The sequence below is a fragment of the Stegastes partitus genome, unplaced genomic scaffold (assembly GCF_000690725.1).
Source record: "Stegastes partitus isolate 25-593 unplaced genomic scaffold, Stegastes_partitus-1.0.2 Scaffold595, whole genome shotgun sequence".
In the NCBI taxonomy this organism is placed as follows: domain Eukaryota; kingdom Metazoa; phylum Chordata; class Actinopteri; family Pomacentridae; genus Stegastes; species Stegastes partitus.
The window spans coordinates 308245-322385 of record NW_007578326.1 but is presented as its reverse complement, the minus strand read 5'-3'; the positions used below and the strand labels follow the sequence as shown (position 1 = coordinate 322385).

Sequence of the window (14141 nt, the reverse complement as noted above, 5' to 3'; positions counted from 1 at the left end):
GTGGGAAAGCGGATGTGCTATAAAAGGCTTTGCACTGTGAGTGAGTTTTTGCTGTTAGTGGAGTCCAATAAAGGAACAGAGACTCAAGCTCAACTCTCGTCTCCCTTTTTATCGACTTCCACAATGTCACATTTCTACAAATATTTTCCTATATCTTTTCATGGGACAACACTGAAGTAAAGTAGTCAGTGTACAGCTTGTGTAACAGTTACAATTTACTGTCCCCTCAAAAGAACTCAATACGCAGCCATTAATGTCTAAATCACTGGCAACAATAGTGAGTACACCCCTAAGTGAAAATGTCCAAATTGGGCCCAAAGTGTCAATATTTTCTGTGGCCACCATTATTTTCCAGCACTGCCTTTAACCCTCTGGAGCATGGAGTTCACCAGAGCTTCACAGGTCGCCACTGGAATCCTCACTTTTGTGACATACTGTATGTGAAGGCATGAAGACTCTCCCCTCAAAAATCCTACTATCCCAAAAGAACTATTTATGTGTGTATTTGTGTTGGTCATGGTTACAGTATGCTGATGTCATTCTAATGAACTAATGCAGCGATATTTTCCAAAGAAATGATACAAAAACGACATGACAAGACTCCTCCAAGCCTACAAAGTGGGGTCATAAAATACAAATATGACCATTTAAAAAAATACAAAACGTTTGAAACTCCAGACCTCTGTTCTAATTGGATTATTACTATTGTGTCAGAAAGTATTTGATGAATTCCACAGATATCATTATAAATGTCCTTATTTTATGCTGTAAAATGCTTGGAATGACCCATAAATTGTAAATGTTCCACACTTAAATAGCACCTTTTTAACCTGAGCTTGGTTCTACAAAGCACTTTACATTGTGTGTCTCAGTAACACACACATTCACACACCAGCGGTGGCAGAGCTGCGATTCAAGGTGCCTCTACTACCGTCAGGAGTAACTTGGGGTTCAGTGTCTTGCTCAGTGACACTTTCTCCGATGAATCAGCTGGTTTTAGACATTCTCCAAAATCACACCTACTATTAACCAATTTCTAAACATTTTCTATTGATAGAACAATATATTTAGAAAGCCTTGGCAGAGGCTTGAGCTCTTTTAGTGCTTTGTAATTCACTTGGTCTCTGTTGTCTCATCCTTCAGTTATTGCTTTACATTTCTTTGAGTAATGTAATATATGCACTTTAAGTAAAATAGTTTGTCCTCAACAACCTGAAAACCTTCAAGTCAAACAACAAAATTGGAGACGCAACGATTCTGCGCACCTCCGGCAAAAATATGAGCAGAAGGAGGATCAGACAGACTGAAATACGATACTTGAGACAATTCGCCCACTTCAAACGAATTCCTCTTGAAAATGAGTATAACCAATGGCAGTCAAGACTCACTTGACATCATGTGCGGAATAAGCCTTTACTAGAAAGTCTACTCTGCTGCTTCCTAATTGTAATTCCATAGTAAAGCACCCCTAGCTATGTAAATAAGTGGTGGGGCAGGCATCTGGAGGACGGAGGGGAAAGGGAGAGAGGAAGGGAGAGGTAGCACACAGAGCCCTTCAGCTAGAGAAAGCCTCTGTAAGCAGTGGGGTAATCACTGAACCAGGCCAAAACTTTAATTAGTTTGAGGAAGGAGGGGAGAAAAAAAAAAATCAATGCACTTTACAGCTTCCTCTCCTCCCCACGCTCACTCTTCCTCTTTCACATTTTCTCTCTCTCCCACATAAGCTCTAACCTCTCTATCTCTCTTGTCTTAGCCCTGCGTTCTAGTTACCTCTCTCTGTCTTTATCCATCTCGGGCTTATGCTCCCACCGTCTCCTCCTCCTCGTGCTCAGTCTTTCCCTCTCGCTGTCCTTAACCTCATCCATCTCATGAAAACTGCATAATGGAATTAGGCTCAGATAGCGAGATCTGACCCAGGCATAGCACGAGAAGGATACACTGGAGGAAAAAAAATAAAAATCTCTGGCTTTTGCTCATTTGCAGAATATATTAGTTAAAGAAGGAAACATACCTTAATGCTGTTAACATGTTGTTGCTAAAATGACTACTTCTTAAACACGTTGCTTAATCAAAATGCATGTATTGCGGGTGCCAATGAAATGTGTGACTTCACACATTACTCACTGCACAAAAAGACAGAACGTCTACTTCACTTGAACGCGCTTGCTCTACACTGGGGTAAACAAGATGAATAAAACAAGTGGGCTGGTGGTAAACATTGTCTGATGTTGAACCTTCATCGCCACAAAAGAGCCATACACACACACACACATGGACGTACGCCTATAAGCACCCCGAAACCCACTCTCTAATGTGCAGACTTTAGAGAGTGCATTCAGGGTATAGAACACACACACACACACACACACACTCCTGCACTCAGACACACACGCACGTGCAAAGTAAACCAAAAAAAAAAAAAGAAACACATCAAACACACACATGCGGTGCCACGCACACCCACACAGTTGTTCAGAGTGTGGAACAAGCCTGTTGAGTGGCAGTTAGCACCTATTCGGCAGCCATGGCAACCAGCTCCACGGCGATAGATAGCGCAGCCAAGTGGGTCAGAGTCTGTGAGTGTGATAACCTTGTAAAGATCACCTTCAAGCCAAATATATTACACACACAAACGCACCCCTCAGTCGCACCACCAGTGAAAGCAGCATGTTTTGGCCCAGACGGTGGCTATCGGGCTATCTGTTGCATCTAATTCTTATGAGGGGAAGACAAGGCTCTTATCTAGCCGTTCAACTGATGATCAAAACTGAAAAAAGACGTCTGATGCCATTTCAAAGCTCTTTCAGTTCAATGAAATGACAAGTCCACAAGGAATTCAGCTTACTTTCAGGAAACTGCAGGAAGGCTGGCTAACTGCTGGGGAGCTAATGAAAGCATCTCAGTGATTGAATCCAATATTCATAATGTCACAGCTTTTTGTTTGTCAAAATCTACCCTTTTCACAAAGCCATGAAAAGTGCTCAGACTTCAGTGGTCCTACTCATTCTTTATGCGAGCGCCCTTTGGTTCTCAGACAGTTCGACTTAACTGGTGCGAGCAGTCAACAGCCGTACAGCAAGACATCCCAGCTCAGCTTCACAAAAAGTGGACGAAAAGTCAGACGATTATTCGGTGGGAAAATCAGGATTTTTGTCACCTCTTACAATAGAGACCATGTTCTGTCACGCATTCACAAGCGTTGTCTTTGAACACTACAGCCACGATCCAACCGAGGGTTTTAATTCCTGCAACTCTCGATAGGGGAGTGCATAATAAATCAATAACGGACTCTTTCAAAATGAAAATAAAGAGGGCTAGTGACTAAGCCCCGAATCCCCTGTGATGGTAAAGCTCTCTGAGTGCCTGGCAAGTTAAATCAAATGTCCCCCTCAGTTCTTCCAATACTGGAAAGCATTTCAGACATGAATATTTATTAAATTGGTTTGGCCTAACAACCCTCTGAGGTGGATAAGAGACAGTGCGCAAGAACATGAGTAATAAATAGGAAGGCTGCAGCATGAGCCATGTTTTGAACTCTGACAACAGACAGAACTTTATGACCAGACTGTCAAAATGAGTGTCCAACAGCGCCAAACAGTTAGATCCGCCCAAACAGTGTGAATGAGCCAACACTCCCACGGAGGCATTTGCACACATACACAAATGCACACATGCTCTAGGTAAACAAGCTCGCAAGAACACAAACCGATGCATTTACACCCACTTAAACACAAATACAGCCATGCAGGCTCACATGATATACTGTTTGACTATACGACAGGCAGCATGTGTACTCACACTCAGCCTTGGCACAGACCAGGCTTGCTGAGGGGTAGCTGAACGAGCGTAAGATGGCTCCTATGGCCAGGCTCAGGTCCTCGTTGCTAGGGTACAGCGTAACAGAGGCGAAGCGCAGGTACGGCAAGCGTGGAGTTTCCTCTGGACCGATTTTAACATGAGGGATCTGCAAGAAAGAGAATGGAGAGAGGGGAGAGCAGTTATCAAGGAAAGAAAAAGCCTCATCCCCATGCCACACAAACAACAAAACAAAGATGTAAGAAAGAAACATCCACTAGAGTGAGAGAAAAAAAAAATAAGGAAGGTGGAGGGGGCAGAAAACAGAGACACATAAGAATCAAAGGTAAGAAGAAAGAAAGCCGTGGATGATGGTTAATTATATGAGGAGAAATAAAGCTAATCTCTAGATGCAGTTATAATGACGTCTATGTGAGTAGGAGGGGTACTATGTAAGAGAAGAAGCCAGATATGCGAGGTATATATTTGTACTGTGTGTGCATCTTCAACACTCACCTCCTTCTCCCCACATATATGACTGACAGTAGAGCCAGAGGCGGGGCTGGAGGCGGGACCTATCACAGAGACGACGCCTTTGGGTAAAATCTGACACACTGAAAGAAAAACAGGAAGATAAACACTGAATATGCAGACACACACCTTTCCACTGCTTTGTTTTGATAGCAGCACTGAGTTGGCATACAGTAGGGGCTGCAGTCAGGGGAAAAAAAAAAAAAGAGCAGCAAAAAGTGCATGCTGTATGTTTTCGGTTTAACCACTTAGTCTGTTGTGACGCCACATTCTGTCTCAATATCATCTGATTTATTTTGAGAGAGACACTCCAAGGACTACAACAGAGCAGCCCTCCAGCTGCCTGCTGCTATTATTCATGTGTGAGGACAGTAGTTTTTAATGACTTTTAAGATGTATTACTCCAATTATATCTGTGGAACTAGAACAATAACAGCACACTGGTGGACACCTTAAATCAACAAATGTCATTTTGCATGATTACCCATTTTGGAGGACTTTAATGAAGAAAAGAGTTTTGCACATTTGTAACACATTGCATTATTTTTTCATGAAGTTATATGACTATTACCGCAATATATTGTCTTCTCAGGAATGGCTTAAGTAAACATGACTCGGCCTAAATGAAGACGTTCACGGGTATGTTTTTTGTGAAACATGTCCACACACAAATATAGATATATGTCTCACAGATTTTTTTTTGTCTGTCCTTTACTTTGCTTATAGAATGGTCTGAAGCAGCTGATCAATAACAGACTCCACTTGACAGAGAAGATTTAAAGAATCTAGAAACCATTTAAGGGAATTATTCAATATTCTGGTGAATATGCTGAGATGAAAAGAGAGTCCAACACTTCGTCTGCACAATAAATATTAAGCTACAGCTTGTATATAAAGAGTGGGAAGACGGGGGAATAAAGCCTTTGTCGGCCCAAAGGTAAGAGAATTACTGAACCAACTTCTCCAAAGCTCATCCCTTAACACATTACATCAAAGCTCAAGAGTAGAAACAACAAGTTGCCGTTTTGCAAGGGATTATGCATGGGACTATTTGCTTCGCTCTGAGAAGTTGCCAAAAGAAACAATCCTGCATATAAACCCCTGCAAAACAAACTGTCTGTATACAGTTCAGCTTTTCAAGGATTGAATAAAGCAGACATGATTTAGTGTTTAATAAGGTTTAAGGTGTCTTTCTTAGGATAAAGCCAGGTTATTCCTTTCCTGGGTTTAAATCTTTAAGTTCTCAAGGCTTGCTAAGATAAACTATTCAGCTGCAGGCTGTATTTTTGGTTTTGGTATACAGATATGAGAGCAAGAAAGCCAGCAGATGGGCATATTTCCCAAAAAGTTAAACTGTTCCTTTAAAATCAAGCCTCTGCTATTGACCAGTGTCCCAGCCGACACAACACTGGCGCACAGTAGCTAAATTACATCTTGTAAAGAAATGCTTCACTGGGATATTTTTGTAGCCTCGTAATGTATGCTGAATTCATTTTTATTGACATGTTTTCTGTCTACCCACCTGAAAAATGATTTGACAGACGCAGCATAAATCAGTCTGGTGACCTGATGGTGTTATCTTGATAGTAAAGAAGCTCTTCGGTTTCTGGTATATTCGGTCGGCATTTAAATTCATCTAAATTAGTCCTCTACGGTATCTGCCGCTGTGTGTGGATGTGTGTATATGCTATATTGTGCATTTGCGTCTGCAGAAAGGGATGTGTGTGCATGCATGTGTGAATGCCTGAGTGGGTGCCTGTGTGCATTTGTGTGTGTGCAAGCGTGCCTCAGTCAACTGTAGCTGTAAGATGATGAGCTCTCTGATCCAGAGACCAAAAAACGCTGTGAGCAAACAAGCCTGTCAGAGTCTCCTGCCCATCGGTCAAGGACGCACACAGACACATACACACATGCCTGCAACTCAAGCATGCACATATGTACACAACCCTTCTCAGGCACACATAGACATTTTGCCAGTAGCTTGTGGCAGGGTCAGTGACCTATTAGAGTAGGAGCAGGGAGTCTCTGTCTCCTCAGTGGCTGGATCTAGCAGTACTTCTTCTGTCTTTTCAGACTCCAAATATTCTGTTTTAACTCCGTATATCAATACAAATTTCATGGAGTAGTCTCTGCGGTGTGGCGCTGCTTTCTGTTGGCCTGTACTGTCGATGTGTATTAGTATTTGATGATTTGTTTTTATCGTGGCCCACACAGTAAACAGTGCCAGCTGTTACTGGAGGGCACAGGTTCACTGTTTTTAATGAGACAGTCTTAGTGGCCCATTACTGGTCTCCAATGACATGTAAACTAATCAGGAAAAGCCCTTACTGGCACCTAATTGGATGAAACTGGTAGTGTTTTATCATCGTAGCCATCAATTCAGGTTTTTGCTTATGACAATGCAGCTTTTTAGAAAATGTCATTATCTTTTGAATAACAAATATATAAGCACTCTTCTAAAGTGTTTTGAAATAAAGCACTATATGTATACACTGTGGTTCTTTTCTCTTCTATGTTGGTCACTATTAATATCAATCTATTTCTCTTGAATGGTCACTTTTTTTTAAAAGCTAATGAGACACTCTGCCCTGCTGGAATTGTTTGTGCAGGACATGTTCTGATGGGTTGTGCAAATCTGCTCCACCGGTTGTCTTTGGAGCATATCGGCTCCACTCACTGGTGTCAGTAGTGTCGTACTGGGAGTCTTTTTGCAGCTCGTATATGTCCACCTCCACTCGCGCTCGGGCCGGACCCTCCATCACGCTGTTGATGTTCTCCCTGGCCAGGGCCAGCGCCAGCCGCTCCCCACGCCCACACACAGACTGGTCATCCAGGATTGCCGCTAGAGAGGCAAGGAGGAAAGGGGAGAGATGGACAATGAATGAAGATGAAGGATGGCGAGAGTGGAAGAACAGATGAGGAGAAAGTAAAAAAAAAACATGACAAGGAGTAGAGGGGAAGACTGGTTAGCAATGTGATCCATGTCCATGCACATGTGGAAATGCTTATGAGGAGGACAAGCTGAGCTGACAGAGGTATTGCAAACACCAGCTTACTGAGGGATTTTGTCCTCGTTTGAAAATGTAATAGGAACTCAGTAATTAAAGTAAGTGTTCTACATTTTGAGAAATCTGCTAATTTGTTTTCTTGCTGAGAGCTACATGAGAACACTGGCATCACGTCTATGAAATAAACACGAAGCTGTGACAGATTTGTGTGATTTATTTCAGAATGTGTGTAGTTTTCATTATTTTGTGAAACATCTATGAACATGGCCAACTCTAAATCAAATATGAGAAGACTAAAGGGTAGATTAAAAAAGACTGAAGTACTCCTGTTTAGTTTGTAACTGCCAGTCACTCCGAGTCCATCAGCTGAGAAGAATGGACGCCTTTAACATTTAACTGCATTATTAGTGCTAATTTGGCTTTTAGGACGCTTTGCCGTGAATCTATCTCCTCTTGTATTATTTAACGTGTTGAGCACCACTTTGAGGAATCAAAACAAAAAAATAACAGGTATGACAAGCAACTTTTTGACTCAGGTAAGGTGGAAAAAGGCAGGATGGCGGACCACTCACCCATGCGGACGGAGGAGAGCAAAGGAGCCTGACTGAGGGACCGTGGCGGCATGGTAACTAGCAGGAAGGAGAGGAAGTGTATTGACAGCAGCAGTGCTGGCAGAGCCGGCATCTTCTACTGCTCCTCATGGAGAATGGTCTGCTGGCTTCCTGTACCACCACCTGCAGGAGTGGAGGACACACTGCATATTACTGGACACACACACAGTCTCCCGGTACAAGACGTCTTCCTGAATTGCCATCATGGGGCGCATCTTCAGTTTCCACTGTTGCATTTCCATGAAGTGGAAGCCCCTATAGTTTGACAGCACATACAACACACTTTCATGCTCGGCTATAAAGACGTTCACCGTCATATTATAGAGGCGGCCAAGTGCTATACATACAGCCTGTCTAATAATAAAATACAGTACACACAACTCTATTACCGTCTCCTCTGGAACATCTGCCGTTTAGAAGTGACAGTTCTGCCTTGAAGAGATCTCCAAAGGCAGTTCAAAGTAAACATCACACAAATTCAGCACTCACACACACCTACATTACGCACACATACACAAATGTTCACACGTCGAAGCAAATGCAAACACACAGACACATGGTCACGTACTAGAAACACAAAAGCATAAGCACCAAGATAACGGCCTCAAACATACACAATAATATACTCTACACCCTCCACGTCTGTTCCCATTTACATCTTTTCTTTAACCTAACCTCAACCCCCACCTTCAAGCAGACACACAAACACACAAAAAAAAGAACACAAAGAGAGCTCAGCTGAGCTCCAGCGGTGCTAAGCAACCCTCTCCAGGAGTGACAAATCCTTGCTCTGACTGACAACATGACAAGGCAGTGTGAAAGGATGGAGAGATGAAGGGAGGGATGAAGACAGAGGAGAGGAGAAGGAGTGTTGGGTGACAGACAGGCAGGAAGGTTGAGGGAGGGCTGGGTGTTGGTGATGGGGCAATGGTGGTAGACGCTGTTGACCTGGGAATGTTTCAAGTGTCTGCTTTACCAGATTGAGCTTTAGACGAGCTGACGGACAGCTGAAACAGTCGGCTCCGAACCTTCAATTAACCCTAACAGCTATAAACATGGGGTTGCTGGTTTTGATAGTAGTAGGAGGCCGACCTAAGACCCTGACAAGTGCATGTGGGGGTGGAACTAAGCTGGTATCATGTGTTCGTGCCTGCGCTTGTGTGTATATTAAAAACACGGATCAAATGGTTTGTCAGTCATTTTGTCGAACTTACATCCCATCACCTTCCATCCTTATTTTTCTATTTTCACTTTAAGATCTTAAATTAATTTTTTTCTCTCCAGTTCTTTCCGATGGCTTTAAAGAACATCAAAAACTCTGCAACAGCACGCTTTGAATCGCTTCACATCTATAAAGCAACCGCACTTGCCTTTTTTTCCCTTTTTTTTCTCCCCCCTTTGTCCTCTGTGCTGTTACTGACCTTCGCTTTCTTCCTATCTGAGTTTCAGCGTCTCTCATTCGCAGGATGGACAAACGTTTGTGTCAACATGTTTGTAATACTAATAGCATGCTCCGTACTGTTCAGATGGCTGTGTTGCTCTCATTACGGTTACTGCAGCTCAAAGTGAACAGAGACGGGGCTTATGCGAGGCCATCTGTATGTGCAACACAACATAGAACAACAGGCACACAGTGGGAGTAATTTTCCATCTCATTGTTTACAATAAATCATTCTTGTTTCACACGGTATGTTACAGTAAATCTTCCAATAAATAATTACTGCGCCAAGTTCAAAGTTCCATGCTGCTGTCAAATTTGGGTGCATGAGCGCGATGGTTATGCAACAGCTGATTATTCTGACCGCACCGTGAAAACACAACGGGACACTGCTGTTACACAGCTGTACATTGTGCCTCGCAGTACTCCATTTGCTGGCTGTTATCCTACTACTGTATTCTGTTTGCTTCCCACACCAACAGTCTCTTTCTCAATTTACTCTTCCCCAAAGTGTGTGTGTGTGTGTGTGTGTATGTGTGTGTGCGTGTGCGTGTGTGTGTGTTTATTCCAGAGTATGTATGAGCATGCGCTTACCTTGTGAGTGTGATGGGGTATTGATCGAGCCCAGCACAAGTGGCGGGCCCTCAGGTGCAGTCAATCAAAACAATGGGGAACCTATCATGGGAGTGCTGCATTTCACAGGAGCCATCTGATTGGCTATTACCAAGAATCAGATTGCCATGATGACGAATAAGATCCTAACTGAGGCCATGCCTTCATCAATGATGGGATGAAACCGGTGCTATTTCAATGTTATTGAGAGGTATTGACAGCATTAGACGGAGAAGATTATAGTATCTATACTCCGCTGAGAGGAAAAGGGGGGGGAGGGAGGAAGGAGATGGAAAGCTCTGATAGAAGTAAGGAGAATGAGGGGGGAGGGGGGAGAAGGAGAGGGGATGGGCTCGAAATGATGAGGGAATAAAAGAACAAAATTGAATACAGAGAGAAGAGATTGTCTCTGCAGAAAGAGACGCAGAACAGGATAGAGATGGAAAGACGGAGGAGCAGCGGTGAAAAAGTATATTTGCTCAAGGACTGTGCTCTGGTGTAAATGTGAAGTACTTGCATCTTAGCTGAGTATTTTAGAATTAATTTAGCTTTACACTTTCCATACATTTCAAAGGGAAATATCATATTTTTTATTCCACTACATTTTCTACAAACGTCTACGGCTAGAGCTTCAAATGTGCCACTTCTCTCTGGCAAATATTGCAACGAAATACACAATCCAAGAAGAACTTAACTCCAAATATAGCATATCTACAATAAATATGATTAAAATATGCTCTTGCATCCAGCTTTGAAAGGAAAGAACTGCAAACTGCACAGAATTTGCATTCTCTCACGGCAGTGTGAGATGATAAAGCTTTACGATCTGACATTTTTGTGACTTTTGCCGTTGTTTTCAATGATTCTAAATGTGACTTGATCGTTGGTTGTTTGACTTTGTGCTTTTGTGAATAGATTGTGACTCTTAATGGTTTAATGTTCTGTGTCTCAAAGGGGTCATTTTTACATGAGTACTGTCTGATGTTACTTTTAATGATTTACTGAGATGTGACATCACATTAGTCTGACAATATACCGAGATGAAACAGTCGGATGATAGCAATAGTGCCAACAAATTCTGTTCCTGTCATTACCGCAATTATTGCCATTTTCAGAGGGCACTCTGTGCGCCTGTCTTTATTAGCAGTTTTATGTTTGTTTAGCCACAAGGGAGTCTTTTCCTTGTCAATCAGAAGCAGAGGGACCACAGCAGGGCCAGAGAACCAGGTTCACTGATAAGACTGTTTCTGGCTATAAACTGCTTTACAATGTGCAGCTAGTAAATGGGGAAACATTTCCACAAACACTCCGCTTTTTAAAATTGTTTCAACTTATTACACTGTTAGCAAACAGCAGGGAGCATTAATTTAATTGCTACATTTAAATACCTATCTTTAGACTGGCTTTGTTCATATTGTTTAAAGTACATTTGATGTTAGTTAATTTGCCACCAAAGCTGCAACATGCAGTTCACTGTTGAGTGAATAAAATCCATGTAAACACTGTGTAAAGAGCTCAAAGATTTTCAGGAAAGTTTGATTATCGTCACGAGAATACCCATTTTTAATTTCTTCATCGCTGCCAGTGATTGCAAGAGAACAAGTAGATGCAAAGTTCGGTGGAGTGAATTCAGGGAAACCGATACAATACAAATGTTGAGATACTATTGCCTTGTATAACTTGCGCGGGCTTTGTTGTTCTGGCTGTTGTACGTGCTCTGTTGCTGCAGTATAGTACATGGCTGAGTCCCTGTAGCAGTTGGGTGTCAGTCTGTAGGGAGCTGGAGCAGCAAGAGGACCAAGCAGAGCCAGACAAGTCTGAGACGTACAGAAAACACTGCTTCTAGTTCCCCTCAATAGCTTTCATTCTGCACCCTGCTGTAAGTCACCCCACATGCTGGCACCACTGGAAATACTACACAAAAGCTAAAATATATAAATATCCTGACTCGCTGTGTGTGTGTGTGTGTGTGTGTGTGCGTGTGCAGGAGAAAATATAAAAATGCAGTGTTAGAGAGGGGACATTCATCCCAGTTGGAGATTTAGCTGTTTGGTGCATGCATTTATCATCATGTGGGTATGAAAACATATGCATATTTGTGTGTGATTGCTGTTCTGTTTGTGTGTGTGTACGTACAAGGGACTTGGCGGCTTGCTCATAGTGTCTGCAGAGCCTATTATGAAAAAGAAAACCGTAAAATCAGAGATCTTAATTATCTAGAGAGAGGAAGAGGAAGAGGCGATGGGTGAGTTGTATGGTAGGCAAGGATGCAAAGGATGGGGAGGGGGGGAGTTGGAGGGAATACGGAGAAAATCAGAAAACAAGGGAATGCTATCTTGCCTTGCACCCTGAGGCAGATGAAGAGGATGAACGGAGACTAAGGCAGAGGAAGCAGGATGAGCGATAGCAGGGGAGCAGTGGAAAAAGGGAGGGATGCAGGGAAAGACAAAAAGAAGTAAGATGGAGAAAAGCAGCTTGGGGTGGGGCAGTGATGGAGGAGGGGGGGTGGAGGAGAGGAGAAGTGTTTTGGTGGGTATGCTGCCCAACCATTTTGTTTTTCCCCCCTTTCTGTTTTATTGTATGGCACGAGAAAATCTGACAGTTATCATAATGGAAGGATGAATCATTCTCATAATTGAATTTGCAAGTGGAACGGCTTCAGCGGCTCTGGATTTAAGGAGACTGTGCTGCCAGTCATTACGGAACACAAGTGTTATTTTGTTCATTCTTCTCACAGTTAGCAGTCACTGTTGACTGGAGCAGGCCTGTTGCAGACATCTCTGAATGAGTTAGGCCATTTAAGAGCATTTAATAACCCCCCCCACACGCTGCGGATGAGCCGGGAGGTCGGCTTGGGCTGTTTCTGTAAGTTGGTGTCAGTGGGAGGGGAAAAATACAGAGGACACTCTTCTGGTTTTTTTTGTTGGATTAAGTGTTTAGTACTTTGTGTCTGCATCTAATATCAAAGTAGCGTCACGTGTTCTTAGTCACATTGACTCAGCATTTTCACTTTGCATCTATTTTCTGTCTCCAAATCTCCCGCTCAGATCTTCCCATCTCTGACTTTCTCATCTTCAGCTTTATCCTCCTCTCTGTAGCACCAGGTCGATGTTTGACTTTTCCCTTTTGCTTTCTCTGTATTTTCCTTTTTTTGTGGATTTTTTTAGCCTGACCTGTCCTTCTTATTTTATTCTTACTGCCATTCTTGTTGCTACATTCTTTTGAGAGTTGAGATTATAGGCATGCCAGGCTTCAAGATGAAGTCTAACATTTGGGGGGGAAATGATTTATTCATACGATGTACCCTACCAGTAAACTGGCACCGGTATCTTAAATTAGATTTTTGACTGTGGAATTTTGAGTAAAATGTTTTATTAGTCTAGCCATAAGGAATGAGAAAAGTAAGAGCTCCATATCTTAAAATTATTCCAAATGCAAACTAAGCCATAAAAAGGGAGTGGACACAATAACATGAATAGCTGGAGCAAACAATGCAATTCAGTAAAACAGCAATAAATACAATGAAGCTTATACTGTAGAATATTTGAGTTCCTTTCCTTCTAGATGCAGCAACATCACAAAGAGCAGTCTCAAAAATGTGTTAATCAACACTTCTCACATCAACTCTATCATGAGTAAGCTTTAACACTGGGTGATTCTGTAAAACCCAAAAGGACATCCACTGACAACATCTTTCAACATCGAGTGTAAGAAGAAAATACTAATAACAATCATAATGTCTTTCTACACAGTGAAAGGGAGGCGACTAAAACCTTTGGTTTAAGGTCAGGAAAAGACAGGTTATAGTTTTTCACAAAGCTGATACTGAGCATTGAACTGACAAAAATGTCTCCTTCTCCTCCAGTCGCCTGAATAAAAGCCAGCTGAGCTACTGATGGAACATAACATGTATAAGGGCACATTACTTCCTGCTCTGTTACCATGCCACTGGCAGGAGCAAAAATGACCGTATTTGAGAGAAACATAACTTTATCTTTACTTTCAGCAGATCATTATCTAACATTTTCATAATCATTATGAAGCAAAACACCAAATAAATGCTGGCTCAAGCCAGACAAGTGTTGATTTTCACCTTTTTCTTATGGATGTAAATGGAACGTGGGCTGTTGATCAGACAAAACAAAC

General features: G+C 42.3%; 1 protein-coding gene across 1 annotated transcript in view; it reads right to left on the bottom strand.

Moving 5' to 3' along the window:
• grik5 (glutamate receptor, ionotropic, kainate 5) overlaps nucleotides 1-8018 on the bottom strand; it is a 33327-nt gene extending 25309 nt beyond the window's left edge. The window contains exons 1-4 of the mRNA XM_008289146.1: nucleotides 7907-8018; nucleotides 7004-7168; nucleotides 4312-4409; nucleotides 3799-3964 (exon numbers count right to left, since the gene is read on the bottom strand). Of these exons, the coding sequence (XP_008287368.1) occupies nucleotides 3799-3964; nucleotides 4312-4409; nucleotides 7004-7168; nucleotides 7907-8018 (541 nt within the window). The remainder of the gene's footprint in view (nucleotides 1-3798; nucleotides 3965-4311; nucleotides 4410-7003; nucleotides 7169-7906) is intronic.
• Between the last annotated feature and the right edge of the window lie 6123 nt (nucleotides 8019-14141).